At 39.4% G+C, this 16,956-nt stretch overlaps 1 protein-coding gene across 11 annotated transcripts in view; it reads left to right on the forward strand.

The window, feature by feature from the left end:
• The first annotated feature begins 6,569 nt into the window (after positions 1–6,569).
• LOC133658164 (centrosomal protein of 164 kDa-like) overlaps positions 6,570–16,956 on the forward strand; it is a 92,558-nt gene continuing 82,171 nt past the window's right edge. For 9 of the 11 annotated variants that reach the window (XR_009827406.1, XR_009827407.1, XM_062059858.1 and 6 more), the window contains exons 1-2: positions 6,570–7,101; positions 9,187–9,301. Coding sequence is in view for 8 of the 11 variants with exons in the window: in XM_062059858.1 (XP_061915842.1) it covers positions 9,193–9,301 (109 nt within the window). In the remaining 3 variants the exon portion in view is untranslated. Of the gene's footprint in view, positions 7,102–9,183; positions 9,302–16,956 lie in introns of all 11 variants that reach the window. The other 2 variants (XM_062059853.1, XM_062059861.1) reach the window with 2 other exon arrangements.

The following is a 16,956-nucleotide window of genomic DNA, read 5'->3' on the forward strand; positions in this document are numbered from 1 at the left end:
AGATAATTCTATGTTGGTTGGAGCTGTGCTGTTAGATTTCGGTGCTCCTTTTGACGTGATTGACCACTCTCTTTTAATTGACAAACTTCAATGTTATGGTTTTAATACTTCTGCTTTAATGTGGATACAGAGTTATTTGTCCTCAAGATCACAACAGGTGTATCTTAATGGCAGCTTGTCTAATAGCAGAAGTTTGGATTGTGGTGTTCCACAGGGAAGTTGCCTGGGACCTTTACTTTTTTCTATATTCACCAATGATTTACCTTGGGCTACCGGGCGTGCAAGATTCAATCAATCAATCAATCAATGTTTATTTATATAGCCCTAAATCACAAGTGTCTCAAAGGGCTGCACAAGCCACAACGACATCCTCGGTACAGAGCCCACATACGGGCAAGGAAAAACTCACCCCAGTGGGACGTCGGTGAATGACTATGAGAAACCTTGGAGAGGACCGCATAGGGGAGACCGAAAGCAATGGATGTCGAGTGGGTCTGACATAATATTGTGAAAGTCCAGTCCACAGTGGATCCAACACATCAGCGAGAGTCCAGTCCATAGTGGGGCCAGCAGGAAACCGTTCCGAGCGGAGACGGGTCAGCAGCGCAGAGATGTCCCCAACCAATGCACAGGCTAGTGGTCCACCCTGGGTCCCGACTCTGGACAGCCAGCACTTCGTCCATGGCCACCAGACCTATGCAACTCCCCCTCCATAAGGGAGAGGGGAGAAGAGGAGAGCAGAAAAGAAACGGCAGATCAGCTGGTCTAAAAAGGGGGGTCTATTTAAAAGCTAGATTATACAAATGAGTTTTAAGATGGGACTTAAATGCTTCTACTGAGGTAGCATCTCTAACTGTTACTGCTAGAACATTCCAGAGTACTGGAGCCCGAATAGAAAACGCTCTATAGCCCGCAGACTTTTTTTTTGGCTCTGGGAATCACTAATAAGCCGGAGTTCTTTGAACGCAGATTTCTTGTCGGGACATATGGTACAATACAATCGGCGAGATAGGCTGGAGCTAAACCGTGTAGTATTTTATACGTAAGTAGTAAAACCTTAAAGTCGCATCTTAGGTGCGCAGGAAGCCAGTGCAGGTGAGCCAGTATAGGTATATATATATGTATATATGTATATAAAGGTATATACAGCATAGGCGTAATATGATCAAACTTTCTTGTTTTTGTCAAAAGTCTAGCAGCCGCATTTTGTACCAACTGTAATCTTTTAATGCTAGACATAGGGAGACCCGAAAATAATACGTTACAGTAATCGAGACGAGACGTAACGAACGCATGAATAATGATCTCAGCGTCGCTAGTGGACAAGATGGAACGAATTTTAGCGATATTGCGGAGATGAAAGAATGCCGTTTTAGTAACACTCTTAATGTGTGACTCAAACGAGAGAGTTGGGTGGAAGATAATACTCAGATTCTTTACCGAGTCGCCTTGTGTAATTGTTTGGTTGTCAAATGTTAAGGTGGTATTATTAAATAGATGTCGGTGTCTAGCAGGACCGATAATCAGCATTTCCGTTTTGTTAGCGTTGAGTTGCAAAAAGTTAGCGGACATCCATTGTTTAATTTCATTAAGACACGCCTCCAGCTGACTACAGTCCGGCGTGTTGGTCAGCTTTAGGGGCATGTAGAGTTGAGTGTCATCAGCATAACAGTGAAAGCTAACACCGTATTTGCGTATGATGTCACCTAGCGGCAGCATGTAAATACTAAAGAGTGCAGGGCCAAGAACCGAACCCTGGGGGACTCCGCACGTTACCTTGACATAGTCCGAGGTCACATTGTTATGGGAGACGCACTGCATCCTGTCAGTAAGATAAGAGTTAAACCAAGACAAGGCTAAGTCTGACATACCAATACGTGTTTTGATACGCTCTAATAAAATATTATGATCGACGGTATCGAAAGCGGCGCTAAGATCAAGAAGCAGCAACATAGATGACATCCATCGTTAGCAATAGATCATTAGTCATTTTTGCGAGGGCTGTCTCCGTAGAGTGATTTGCCCTGAAACCGGATTGAAAAGGTTCACAGAGATTGTTAGTCACTAAGTGTTCACTTAGCTGCTGTGCAACCATTTTTTCGAGAATTTTGGAAATAAACGGAAGGTGGGAGACCGGTCGGTAGATTACCATGAGGTCAGGATCGAGGTTAGATCTTTTGAGCAGAGGATGAATAACCGCTTTTTTGAATGCTACTGGAACAGTGCCGGAGGAAAGTGATAAGTTTATAATATTTAACACTGATGGACCTAATAATACAAACAGTTCCTTGATAAGTTTCCCAGGAAGTGGGTCAAGTAAACATGTTGTTTGTTTTATCCCACTTACACGCTGTAATAATTCCTCTAATGTTATTTCATCAAAAATAGAGAAACTATTTTGGAGGGCAGTGTCCGTCGTATATACAGTCGTATTTGTGTTAATAGAACCCAGTTGTAGCTGGGATGCGTTGTCTTTAATCTCCTTTCTAATGAGTTTAATTTTCTTATTAAAGAAATTCATAAAGTCATCTGCCGAATGGGTGGAGCTACTGGGAGGAGTCCCTTGTTGGGTTAGCGATGCTACTGTACTAAACAGAAATTTAGGATCATTTTTGTTGAGGCGGATGAGATTTGAGTAGTATTTAGCTTTAGCTAAGGTAAGCATGCGTTTATAACTTATTAAACTATCACTCCATGCTTGATGGAAAACCTCAAGTTTTTTCAAGCCATTTGCGTTCCAGCTTTCTACATGATAATTTATGAGCTCTAATTTCTTCTGTAAACCATGGGGTACGCCTTTTAGGGGCCCCTTTTTGCTTTAGCGGTGCTATACTATCAATAATTTCGCGCAAGGCATCGTCAAAGTTGTTAGTGAGGTTATCAATAGAGCTGACATACTTTGGGAATGGTGCCATTACCGAAGGCAGTAGGTCAGCAAGAGTCATCGTTGTGGCAGCATTAATGTTGCGGCCGCTATAGCAGTTATTATTATTATTAGCTTGTTGACAATTAGTCAAAACTTCAAATTTTATAAGGTAATGATCGGACATTACTTTAGTATATGGAAGTATCATAACTTTGGAGGTGGTGACACCCCTGACAAGCACTAGATCTATTGTATTACCGTTGCGATGCGTGGGTTCATGTATTATTTGTGTAAGACCACAGCTATCAATTATGGTTTGGAGCGCCACGCACTGAGGGTCCGATGGGGTAGTGAAGTGAATTAGTGAATTATATTTATATAGCGCTTTTTCTCTAGTGACTCAAAGCGCTTTACATAGTGAAACCCAATATCTAAGTTACATTCAAACCAGTGTGGGTGGCACTGGGAGCAGGTGGGTAAAGTGTCTTGCCCAAGGACACAACGGCAGTGACTAGGATGGCGGAAGCGGGGATCGAACCTGCAACCCTCAAGTTGCTGGCACGGCCGCTCTACCAACCGAGCTATACCGCTACCGGGTATTCATATGGATATTAAAGTCCCCCATTATGATTATATTGTCGGCGTGCGTCACTAGATCAGCAACGAACTCTGAGAATTCACTGATAAAGTCCGAATAGGGCCCAGGGGGGCGGTAGATAACAGCCAGGTCGAGAGGTAGCGGTGTGACAGACCTCATAGTAAGCACCTCAAACGATTTATATTTATTATTTAGGTTAGGGGTAAGGTTGAAATGTTCATTGTATATTAGTGCGACACCCCCTCCCCTTTTAAGAGGACGGGCAACATGCGCATTCGTATAGTTAGGAGGAGATGCCTCATTGAGCGCAAAAAATTCGTCTGGTTTGAGCCAGGTTTCGCTAAGACCAATGACGTTAAGATTGTTGTCTCTAATGACCTCATTAACTAATAACGCCTTGGGAGACAATGATCTTATGTTTAAAAAGCCCATATTATAGGTATTGGGCTGTTTTGACGAGTTTTTGTTAAGATTATCCGTAGTGGCAATATTAACAATGTTGCGTTTATTATGCGTAGTGCACTTTAAATAGTTTCGACCATATCTAGGAATTGATATGACGGGAATTTTCAGATTGTTTGCTTGGTGCTGCAATAGACTGGACATATCATAATTTGCCACCTCAGTAGAATGCATGTCCACCTCTGACACAGACACAACAGAAAAAACATTATGTGAATTGTGTATTATTCTAAGAGAATTGCTATGCGTACATGGATTATCCAGCCTGGCGCTGGCTAGTTCTAGCTTAACTGAGTCCTCACCTGGACTAACAGACATTGTAATTGCCTGTGACCGGGCTTGCTCTAGTGTAGTCAGTCAAGTGAGACTTAAATAGTAGTCTATGTTTCTAGACAGGATGATGGCGCCTTCCTGGTTAGGGTGAAGGCCGTCTCTCATCAGCAAGCCTGGTTTGCCCCAGAAAGAGGGCCAGTTATCAATAAACGTTAGTCCCTGTTGCCTACAGAGGCTAGCCAGCCACTTGTTAAGCGAGACTAATCTGCTATATCTCTCATCATTGCCTCTCGCAGGCAGGGGGCCAGAGACAATTACTCGATGCCTGGACATCTTTCTGGCGAGATCACAAGTCCTGGCTATGTTTCTCTTTGTAATCTCTGATTGTCTCATTCTAGTGTCATTGGAGCCAACGTGTACAACTATATTTGCATAATTAGTGGTGCAATTAGCCTGTCGTACGTTTTTACTAGGCCTGTTGCGAGTTAGCTCCCTAAGATTAGCTTCAATGTCAGGTGCTCTGGATCCGGGGATACACTTTACTGTGGCTGGTTTGCTAAGCTTTATGTTTCGGGTGATGGAGTCCCCTATGACTAAGGTGTGGTGCCCGGTAGACTGGGGTGTAGGACTAGCTAAAGAGCTAAATCTATTATGCGTCTCAACCGGTACACCGTAGCTTGTAGGCCGCTTAGGACTGCTACAAGCTGGGCTAGTTAGCTGGCTACAGCTAACGCTAGCAGATGTGTCCGCAACATCTAAAGTTACGACATTACTCTGCTCTAACTGGCGGACACGGCCCTCTACCAGAGCCAACCTCTCCGTGAGTATGGTGCAAGACGCGCAGGAAGCCATTACTCACAGTGTTTTCTGTCACCGAGTGAAGTTCCTGCTGTCCTCAGGGAAGTGGTCGCAGTCTGCGGGAGTAGCTTCCTATTTACCTTCTGACCGGCGCTGCCTTTCTCCGCGCTAGCTTAGGAGCTAGCTAGCTGAGGAAAGGGTGGTGGGACAGAGATCGGGTGATTTGCAAGTTAAATAGTACCACTAAATATGTTTGAGAAGTGATAAAGAAAGCTGTAGAACAATTAAAAGCACACAGATAGAGCGATACTTAGCCTTTTTCGCAACAGCGAACAGACGGTGAGCAGTCACGCACGGTGAACCGGAACCGGTTATTTACATTATTTACTGCTTTTTGAATCTTCTTTTCTATGTGATTAGTATTTCTACCTCTCTTCCACATCACTCCATCATCACAAACAGTGGTGGAAGTCCTTCATAGAAAAGGTTCCGTTTTCTTCTTTATTTTTAAATGTTGGCATTGCCGCCATCTTCTGCTCCGGAGTGTGGATGGTCAGTACTGCACAATCAAAATCCCCATTTAACAAAAAGTTGAAGTAACAAAATCAAACAATTACAATGCAAGCCCTGCTCTATCTTGTAACCCAGTTCTTCATAACCCGGCCAGTATCCCTTAAATCCAGTAACATAACCCTCTGCTCTTCAAAAACTCTAATAGTGCCCTCCTCTGTTTCCTATCCCTCATATTTAACACCCAGACATTGTTCATTCATGAATACTTATATCTGTTAGTTTCCTTTTCAACACACCTCTCATATTTACTTCATCTAAAGCAGGGGTGTCCAACGTACGGCCCGAGGGCAGGATCAGGTTTTATCCGGCCCGCGGGATGAATTTGCTAAGTATTAAAATGAACCTGACATTTTTGAATGAAAGAAACTGCTGTTCTAAATGTGTCCAATGGATGTCGCAATAGCAATTCTTTGTATCTTTGCAGCTGATGCAACATATGTACAAAATAAACCACATGTTAGTAAATGATCAAACTACATAAATAACATCCTGTCATTTGATTTTGATATTATTTTTTTATCTTGATAGATTGAAAATGAACAGCAATGAGTTGACTGATGAACATTATCACATCATTTATTAAGAAAGTGTAAATAAGGACAAATAAAGATAGAATACTCATAATCGCAACATGTAAGTGTAAAAAACAACCCCAACAACATTATGATTTGTACATTTTCAGAATGTGCTTCTTCTATTTTTAAACAAAGAAAACAATCTGAAATTGTCTTTATTTTGAAGTTATTGTGCTGTGATTTTACCAGTCCGGCCCACTTGGGAGTAGATTATTCTCCACGTGGACCCCATCTAAAATGACTTTGACACTCTTGCTTTAAATAGTACATGTTCTCCTCCTCCTCACATCCCTGGATGGATGGGACGTGTTAGAACAGCAGCCAAAGGTTCCGTCTCGCGGTTTACGATGACCCCTGAACGTTTCACGCAGCTCGGCCAATTGCAGTCTACTTCCTGTCATCAACCGGAAACTGGAGAAGCGTCCTTGGAGATTATATGGTGCGTTGTGTTTACGTGCCAAGTCGGAGTCAGACATGTTGCACGTTTGGAGCTAACTACGGCTATGTTGAAGGAAAACAACATTTGGAGCTAACTACGGCTATGTTGAAGGAAAACAACATTTGGAGCTAACTATGGTTATGTTGAAGAAAAACAACATTTGGAGCTAACTACGGCTATGTTGAAGGAAAACAACATTTAGAGCTAACTACGGTTATGTTGAAGAAAAACAACATTTGGAGCTAACTACGGCTATGTTGAAGAAAAACAACATTTGGAGCTAACAATGGCTATGTTGAAGAAAAAGATTACTTGGAGCTAACTATGGTTATGTTGAAGAAAAAGATTACTTGGAGCTAACTATGGTTATGTTGAAGAAAAAGAACATTTGGAGCTAACAATGGTTATGCTGAAGAAAAAGAACACTTGGAGCTAACAATGGTTATGTTGAAGAAAAAGAACACTTGGAGCTAACAATGGTTATGCTGAAGAAAAAGCACAGTCTGCGAGTTTGAAGGTAAATTGTCCTGCAACTGCTTCTACGTATGTCGCTAAATGACGCCCAGCTCTTGTTCATTGTATCAGAGACGCTCGCACGTAGCTGTTTTAAATCCATCCATCCATTTTCTACCGCTTGTCCCTTCCTACCAAGTTATTACACTCTCAAGTTGTTGCATTTAAGTTGAACAAATATTTAGCCTAAGAGCACATTGTGTTAGCCATAATAAATGGATAGTGACTTGTTGTACAAACCCCGTTTCCATATGAGTTGGGAAATGGTGTTCGATGTAAATATAAACGGAATACAATGATTTGCAAATCATTTTCAAGCCATATTCAGTTGAATATGCTACAAAGACAACATATTTCATGTTCAAACTCATAAACTTTTTTTTTTTGTAAATAATCATTAACTTTAGAATTTGACGGCAGCAACACGTGACAAAGAAGTTGGGAAAGGTGGCAATAAATACTGATAAAGTTGAGGAATGCTCATCAAACACTTATTTGGAACATCCCACAGGTGAACAGACTAATTGGGAACAGGTGGGTGCCATGATTGGGTATAAAAGTAGATTCCATGAAATGCTCAGTCATTCACAAACAAGGATGGGGCGAGGGTCACCACTTTGTCAACAAATGCCTGAGCAAATTGTTGAACAGTTTAAGAACAACCTTTCTCAAGCAGCTATTGCAAGGAATTTAGGGATTTCACCATCTACGCTCCGTAATATCATCAAAGGGTTCAGAGAATGTGGAGAAATCACTGCACGTAAGCAGCTAAGCCTGTGACCTTCCATCCCTCAGGCTGTACTGCATCAACAAGCCACATCAGTGTGTCAAGGATATCACCACATGGGCTCAGGAACACTTCAGAAACCCACTGTCAGTAACTACAGTTGGTCGCTACATCTGTAAGTGCAAGTTAAAACTCTCCTATGCAAGGCGAAAACCATTTATCAACAACACCCAGAAACGCCGTCGGCTTCGCTGGGCTTGAGCTCATCTAAGATGGACTGATACAAAGTGGAAAAGTGTTCTGTGGTCTGACGAGTCCACATTTCTAATTGTTTTTGGAAACTGTGGACGTCGTGTCCTCCGGACCAAAGAGGAAAAGAACCATCCGGATTGTTCTAGGCGCAAAGTGTAAAAGGCAGCATGTGTGATGGTATGGGGGTGTATTAGTGGCCAAGACATGGGTAACTTACACATCTGTGAAGGCACCATTAATGCTGAAAGGTACATACAGCTTTTGGAGCAACATATGTTGCCATCCAAGCAACGTTACCATGGACGCCCCTGCTTATTTCAGCAAGACAATGCCAAGCCACGTGTTACATCAACGTGGCTTCATAGTAAAAGAGTGCGGGTACTAGACTGGCCTGCCTGTAGTCCAGACATTGAAAATGTGTGGCACCTAAAATAGCAGAAGGGAGACCCCCGGACTGTTGAACAACTTAAGCTGTACATCAAGCAAGAATGGGAAATAATTCCACTTCAAAAATGTGTCTCCTCACTTCCCAAACCTTTACTGAGTGTTGTTAAAAGGAAAGGCCATGTAACACAGTGGTGAACATGCCCTTTCCCAACTACTTTGGCACGTGTTGCAGCCATGACATTCTAAGTTAATTATTATTTGCAAAAAAAAAAAAAAAAGGTTATGAGTTTGAACATCAAATATGTTGTCTTTGTAGCATATTCAACTGAATATGTGTTGAAAAGGATTTGCAAATCATTGTATTCCGTTTATATTTACATCTAACACCATTTCCCAACTCATATGGAAACTGGGTTTGTACATAAGATGTATTCACATGTCATGTGTCAGCAGTGTTCCATGTATGCACTGCTGCATAAGATGTATTCACTAGTCATGTGTCAGCAGTGTTCCATGTATGCACTGCTGCATAAGATGTATTCACATGTCATGTGTCAGCAGTGTTCCATGTATGCACTGCTGCATAAGATGTATTCACTAGTCATGTGTCAGCAGTGTTCCATGTATGCACTGCTGCATAAGATGTATTCACATGTCATGTGTCAGCAGTGTTCCATGTATGCACTGCTGCATAAGATGTATTCACATGTCATGTGTCAGCAGTGTTCCATGTATGCACTGCTGCATGCACTCATCATGGCTTCTTCACCCATGGTCATTGGCAACCAGCTCATCCTGGAAGAAGACTTTGATGAAAACTATAATCCCTCTGAACAAGGTAAACCTCTTGGGATCCCAACAATATTTTTTTTAAGTATTTTATTTATTTTTAATTTATAAAACCTTTATTTATAGTATTCAACATTTACAACATTAACATACAAGCAAAGAATTAATAATAATGTATTGTACATGCAAATTCACATATACTCACACACATACATACAGACATACATAGGTACCTACGCTCCCACATACATATACAAATAAATACAGTACATATTTACACACTCAAAGTTCGTACATCCACACGCACATTCATTATACAAACATACTGTATACACATACTGTACATATACATTCACTGTAAAAACATACATATACACATACTGTACATATGCATTCACTGTACAAACACACACGTACACATACTACTGCATTCTTTCGTATCTCAAGTTATCATTACGTATATGTATTGTTGCATTTGAACAATTGTATTGTTGATAATAAAGGTAAAGTACTGGTATTGTTTATTATCAATAGCACTATTTCTATTGGTATTCATATTGCTCCATTTTTAGTGTAATAATGCTCATTGTCATTTCTGTATTTTTTAAAAAAAAATTTTAATTTTCGCTAACTGCTTATTTGCTATTACTTTTACCATCATATTTGTACATGTCGTATTTGCTGATGTTGCTCTGTTGTTGTTGTTGTTGTTGTTGTGTTTGCTGTTGTTGTTTTTGTCTCTCTGTCTAATCCCCCTCTTGTCCCCACAATTCCCCCCTCTGTCTTCCTTTTTCTCTCTTTCTATCCCCTCCTGCTCCGGCCCGGCTGCACCAAATGATAATATAAATACATTTAATAAAGTCAAAATACAAGTAAGGCAACAAGAGAAGTATCCTACACTTCTCTTTTGTAAAGTAAATCTGAACAGCCGATATGGGCATCTACATCTGCTATATGATTTGCCCGAGAAGCTGGGCAGGACATTAAAAAAAAAAAAAAAAAAAAAAAAAAAGTCTTGTCGGCTTCAAATTAACAGATTGAACCCTTCTGATGAAAGAGTTTTAATTACTGCTCTGGTTTGGATTTTATGAGCCCTCAAAGTCGGTCCCGTCCATCGCTGCTTGCAGCTTTAATTCATTATTGTCATTTTATTTTCAAATGTATTATTAGCCTGTGGACAAAGTATATTTTGATATTTACCTCAGAAGGCTGCAAATAGAAAAGAGGCATTCAATTTTTATTTAAATTGTATTTGATATGCCATTGATATTTTTTTATTATTATTATTATTATTATTTGAAACTGGATTTTGCATGTCACTATAAAGTTATATAAGCCTTGCTTGTTCAATATTCAATGCAAAACTTGTTTGGGTCCCTATTAAAAGGTTCATTTGTTCTACCTTGGCCCGCGGCTTTGTTCACTTTTAAATTTTGGCCCACTCTCTGTATTTGAGTTTGACACCCCTGACTTAGTAAGTCAAAATAATGACTTACTAAGTCAAATTAATGACTTACTGTAAGTAAGCGTTTGCAATAAGCATTTGAAAAAAAGAGTTAAAAGTGGGGCCACATGCTGACATATGCTCAACTCATCATGCTTAATTTATTACAGCATTTGGGAAGCCTGTAGTTGATTTTTATTATGTAAATGTTATATTTTTATCAACATGTGATAGCAGGGACCCTGTAATTCAAAACTAGGTTGCTACATTACTAATAATTAATGTAACTATAGCTGAAAAAATAGTACAATAGAAATAGGAGAGACTATTCATCCCTGAACACCATGGAGTTCATGTAGGCTTAATGATGCACTTACATTATTATATCAACTATCAGAGACAGAAACTCTTCATTTAACATAATGTCCTTTTTTGCTGCTTCAACACAGAAAAAGGTTAAAGTGAAATAATTTAGTTGTTAACTGTAGGTCAAAAATGCTTGTCTTTCTCTCAGACAGACAAACCGCACAGTGAGCTAACGTTACGCTAAAAGCTAATTAGCCTTCACCTCAAGGACTGCGAGCGAGCTGAGCTGCCGATTATGTTTCTAGAACGTCAACGGGCTCTTAGTGATGTCACTAGTAGTTGACTTGGAAGTGTTTATTATAATTTGGGGAGAGTCCGCTGCCTGATGCTTACCTGCTAAACACCTATCTGCTCACTCCAACGTGGAGCACTGACTACATGCGCTCTGAATACTCACTGCTGATTGGCTGTTACATGCGCTCTGAATACTCACTGCTGATTGGCTGTTACATGCGCTCTGAATACTCACTGCTGATTGGCTGTTACATGCGCTCTGAATACTCACTGCTGATTGGCTGTTACATGCGCTCTGAATACTCACTGCTGATTGGCTGTTACATGCGCTCTGAATACTCACTGCTGATTGGCTGTTACATGCGCTCTGAATACTCACTGCTGATTGGCTGTTACATGCGCTCTGAATACTCACTGCTGATTGGCTGTTACATGCGCTCTGAACAACTCAGCTCTTCTCGTTGTCGGTTAACCTTTGACACACACTTCCAAAATGGCTGCGGCAATGTTGTTTATACCAATTAATGTTAATTATGCCATGTCTTAAACAGTTGAACGTGTAAGAAAAGTCATGTCTGGTGTTTTTATCAATTTATTCAACGAAACAATTACGCTACAATTGTCCATTATTGGGATGTCGCAGTTGACCAAAATTATCACGGTTATCATTACTATGGCGCTATTTTTATATGTGTTCAAAAAGTACTTATACTGAAATCTTTTAACTAAGTTTTATTTTAAAAAACAAATAACACATTCAAAATGATATACTTTGTAGAAGAAACGTTATTGTAGATAACTGTTTCATGTACCTCAAGTAGAAATTAAATGTGCATATGAAAGCAACATAAGCATTATTAACAAAGTAATATGGCAGGAACTAAATAACATAAATAAATGCAAATACATGTGAAAGATGGCACATGATGGCCATAAGATGTAACTGAACTTGTTGTCCTAGTACACAACAATAGAGTTGATGTATGAGAGGTCTCGTCTTACACATATCAGAGAACACCTCTCAACTATTTGAACGTTTGCCAATGAAATATGACATCAGATGATGTAAATGGAGATACTACTTACATGTCTCCTGGGTGGTTAGGCTGCTGACATCACATGTGTAAGTGGGACAGTATTGACAGTCAAGGTTGTATCAGATGAGAGATAACATCACATGTGTAAGTGGGTCAGTATTGACAGTCAAAGTTGTATCAGATGAGAGATAACATCATTTGTGTAAGTGGGACAGTATTGACAGTCAAAGTTGTATCAGATGAGAGATAACATCACATGTGTAAGTGGAACAGTATTGACAGTCAAGGTTGTATCAGATGAGAGATAACATCATATGTGTAAGTGGGTCAGTATTGACAGTCAAAGTTGTATCAGATGAGAGATAACATCACATGTGTAAGTGGGACAGTATTGACAGTCAAAGTTGTATCAGATGAGAGATAACATCACATGTGTAAGTGGAACAGTATTGACAGTCAAGGTTGTATCAGATGAGAGATAACATCACATGTGTAAGTGGGTCAGTATTGACAGTCAAAGTTGTATCAGATGAGAGATAACATCATATGTGTAAGTGGGACAGTATTGACAGTCAAAGTATTATCAGATGAGAGAGATAACATCACATATGTAAGTGGGACAGTATTGACAGTCAAAGTTGTATCAGATTGAGAGAGATAACATCACATGTGTAAGTGGGACAGTATTGACAGTCAAAGTTGTATCAGATAAGAGAGATAACATCACATGTGTAAGTGGGACAGTATTGACAGTCAAAGTTGTATCAGATAAGAGAGATAGCATCAGATGTGTAAGTGGGACAGTATTGACAGTCAAAGTTGTATCAGATGAGAGATAACATCAGATGTGTAAGTGGGACAGTATTGACAGTCAAAGTATTATCAGATGAGAGAGATAACATCACATATGTAAGTGGGACAGTATTGACAGTCAAAGTTGTATCAGATGAGAGATAACATCACATGTGTAAGTGGGACAGTATTGACAGTCAAAGTTGTATCAGATAAGAGAGATAACATCATATGTATAAGTGGAACAGTATTGACAGTCAAAGTATTATCAGATGAGAGAGATAACATCACATATGTAAGTGGGACAGTATTGACAGTCAAAGTTGTATCAGATTGAGAGAGATAGCATCAGATGTGTAAGTGGGACAGTATTGACAGTCAAAGTTGTATCAGATGAGAGAGATAACATCACATATGTAAGTGGGACAGTATTGACAGTCAAAGTTGTATCAGATTGAGGGAGATAACATCACATGTGTAAGTGGGACAGTATTGACAGTCAAAGTTGTATCAGATAAGAGAGATAACATCATATGTGTAAGTGGAACATTATTGACAGTCAAAGTTGTATCAGATGAGAGATAACATCAGATGTGTAAGTGGGACAGTATTGACAGTCAAAGTTGTATTAGATGAGAGATAACATCACGTGTGTAAGTGGGACAGTATTGACAGTCAAAGTTGTATCAGATGAGAGATAACATCATGTGTGTAAGTGGGACATTATTGACAGTCAAAGTTGTATCAGATGAGAGATAACATCAGATGTGTAAGTGGAACAGTATTGACAGTCAAAGTTGTATTAGATGAGAGATAACATCAGATGTGTAAGTGGGACAGTATTGACAGTCAAAGTTGTATCAGATGAGAGATAACATCACATGTGTAAGTGGGACAGTATTGACAGTCAAAGTTGTATCAGATGAGAGATAACATCACATGTGTAAGTGGGACAGTATTGACAGTCAAAGTTGTATCAGATGAGAGATAACATCAGATGTGTAAGTGGGACAGTATCGACAGTCAAAGTTGTATTAGATGAGAGATAACATCAGATGTGTAAGTGGGACAGTATTGACAGTCAAAGTTGTATCAGATGAGAGATAACATCACATGTGTAAGTGGGACAGTATTGACAGTCAAAGTTGTATCAGATGAGAGATAACATCATGTGTGTAAGTGGGACAGTATTGACGGTCAAAGTTGTATTAGATGAGAGATAACATCACGTGTGTAAGTGGGACAGTATTGACAGTCAAAGTTGTATCAGATGAGAGATAACATCATGTGTGTAAGTGGGACAGTATTGACAGTCAAAGTTGTATCAGATGAGAGATAACATCACATGTGTAAGTGGGACAGTATTGACAGTCAAAGTTGTATCAGATGAGAGATAACATCACATGTGTAAGTGGGACAGTATTGACAGTCAAAGTTGTATCAGATGAGAGATAACATTATGTGTGTAAGTGGGACAGTATTGACAGTCAAAGTTGTATTAGATGAGAGATAACATCACGTGTGTAAGTGGGACAGTATTGACAGTCAAAGTTGTATCAGATGAGAGATAACATCATGTGTGTAAGTGGGACAGTATTGACAGTCAAAGTTGTATCAGATGAGATAACATCACATGTGTAAGTGGGACAGTATTGACAGTCAAAGTTGTATCAGATGAGAGACAACATCACGTGTGTAAGTGGGACAGTATTGACAGTCAAAGTTGTATCAGATGAGAGACAACATCACATGTGTAAGTGGGACAGTATTGACAGTCAAAGTTGTATCAGATGAGAGATAACATCAGATGTGTAAGTGGGACAGTATTGACAGTCAAAGTTGTATCAGATGAGAGATAACATCATGTGTGTAAGTGGGACAGTATTGACAGTCAAAGTTGTATTAGATGAGAGATAACATCACGTGTGTAAGTGGGACAGTATTGACAGTCAAAGTTGTATCAGATGAGAGATAACATCATGTGTGTAAGTGGGACAGTATTGACAGTCAAAGTTGTATCAGATGAGAGATAACATCAGATGTGTAAGTGGGACAGTATTGACAGTCAAAGTTGTATTAGATGAGAGATAACATCACGTGTGTAAGTGGGACAGTATTGACAGTCAAAGTTGTATCAGATGAGAGATAACATCAGATGTGTAAGTGGAACAGTATTGACAGTCAAAGTTGTATTAGATGAGAGATAACATCAGATGTGTAAGTGGGACAGTATTGACAGTCAAAGTTGTATCAGATGAGAGATAACATCATGTGTGTAAGTGGGACAGTATTGACAGTCAAAGTTGTATTAGATGAGAGATAACATCACGTGTGTAAGTGGGACAGTATTGACAGTCAAAGTTGTATCAGATGAGAGATAACATCATGTGTGTAAGTGGGACAGTATTGACAGTCAAAGTTGTATCAGATGAGAGATAACATCAGATGTGTAAGTGGAACAGTATTGACAGTCAAAGTTGTATCAGATGAGAGATAACATCAGATGTGTAAGTGGGACAGTATTGACAGTCAAAGTTGTATTAGATGAGAGATAACATCATGTGTGTAAGTGGAACAGTATTGACAGTCAAAGTTGTATCAGATGAGATAACATCATTACCAAAGGGTCATAGAATATTCCATAGGAACTGCTTGGGGACATTTTTGACCACACTTGTGGAAGAGTGGGTTGGTGATACAAAAACTAAATTTTTTCTAAATGAAATAAAAATAATTGCAATTGGCCTCATGTCACAAACATGTTTTATGAGGAATACCTGGAACATGAATATATTACAACTTTTCATTTTAAAGATGAAAAAAAATAACTTTTTGGGTCATTTTTGAGCCCTGTTGTGCACCTAACGCTTAAATGGGAACTATATGTCACAATCATAATGAGAGCCAAGAAGACAGATATACAGTATTTGTAATGTCTTCTGTAAGTCCGCTTACAATGGATTGAATGGGGGGTCCTCTATTCCGCCCATAAAGCCCTCTAAATAACCAACCGTAACAATACTCTTTTTACATTTGGTGACTTGAATAGTAACTATTGTTATTAACTATATTGTTATTATAAGCGCTAACATAGACACACTATTTATTGCGGCCCTTTGATCATAGAGTGCTAACGAGCCTGTGTATCATCAGCTAGTGAGCTCGGACCTTGTGAAAGTTTAGATCATAAATAATGCCTCTCATCTTGATAATAGAAGGATGAGGTCATCATTCGACAAGTTGGTCAACTTTAGCATCCAATTTAGACCCGGTAATGGCGAGAAAGACACAAAAAGATTATTGATCCCACCCTCTTTTTTTTCCGCCAGGATTATGAGTCATTCTTTATCTAAATGAGAATATATGAACATCCCATAAGTCGGCATTCCCGTGAGAGCAAACATTGTACAGGAAGTGGTTTTATTTAGTCTGTTGGCTCTCATGAAGTTTGCAGTGAGTAGTAATCAGTGATGTTGACAAAGGGAAAGTCGTGAAATTATTGCTGTATGCTTACAATGAGCATAATTAGTACATGTTATTATGAATGTGCCTATTACAAATATACATACAGCATGTATATAAAACATTGATGGACGTGTTGGGATGTTTTTGTAAGCGCCCAAAAGAGTGACTCACATTTTAAGCCAGCTTTAGCTTGGATTTATTTACTAGTTAGAATGCATAAAAAAATAAAAACATATGTGTGCATAAGGATAGTCAATGTTAGGCAACAATCCACAACAAGTGCAGTTCCCCTCTAACACCTTTAGCATTTCAATATGTGGAATTCAATTATGAAATAGAATATGATGACGTTTAAGAGGCTGTTCA

Source organism: Entelurus aequoreus, linkage group LG10 (assembly GCF_033978785.1).
Source record: "Entelurus aequoreus isolate RoL-2023_Sb linkage group LG10, RoL_Eaeq_v1.1, whole genome shotgun sequence".
In the NCBI taxonomy this organism is placed as follows: Eukaryota; Metazoa; Chordata; class Actinopteri; order Syngnathiformes; family Syngnathidae; genus Entelurus; species Entelurus aequoreus.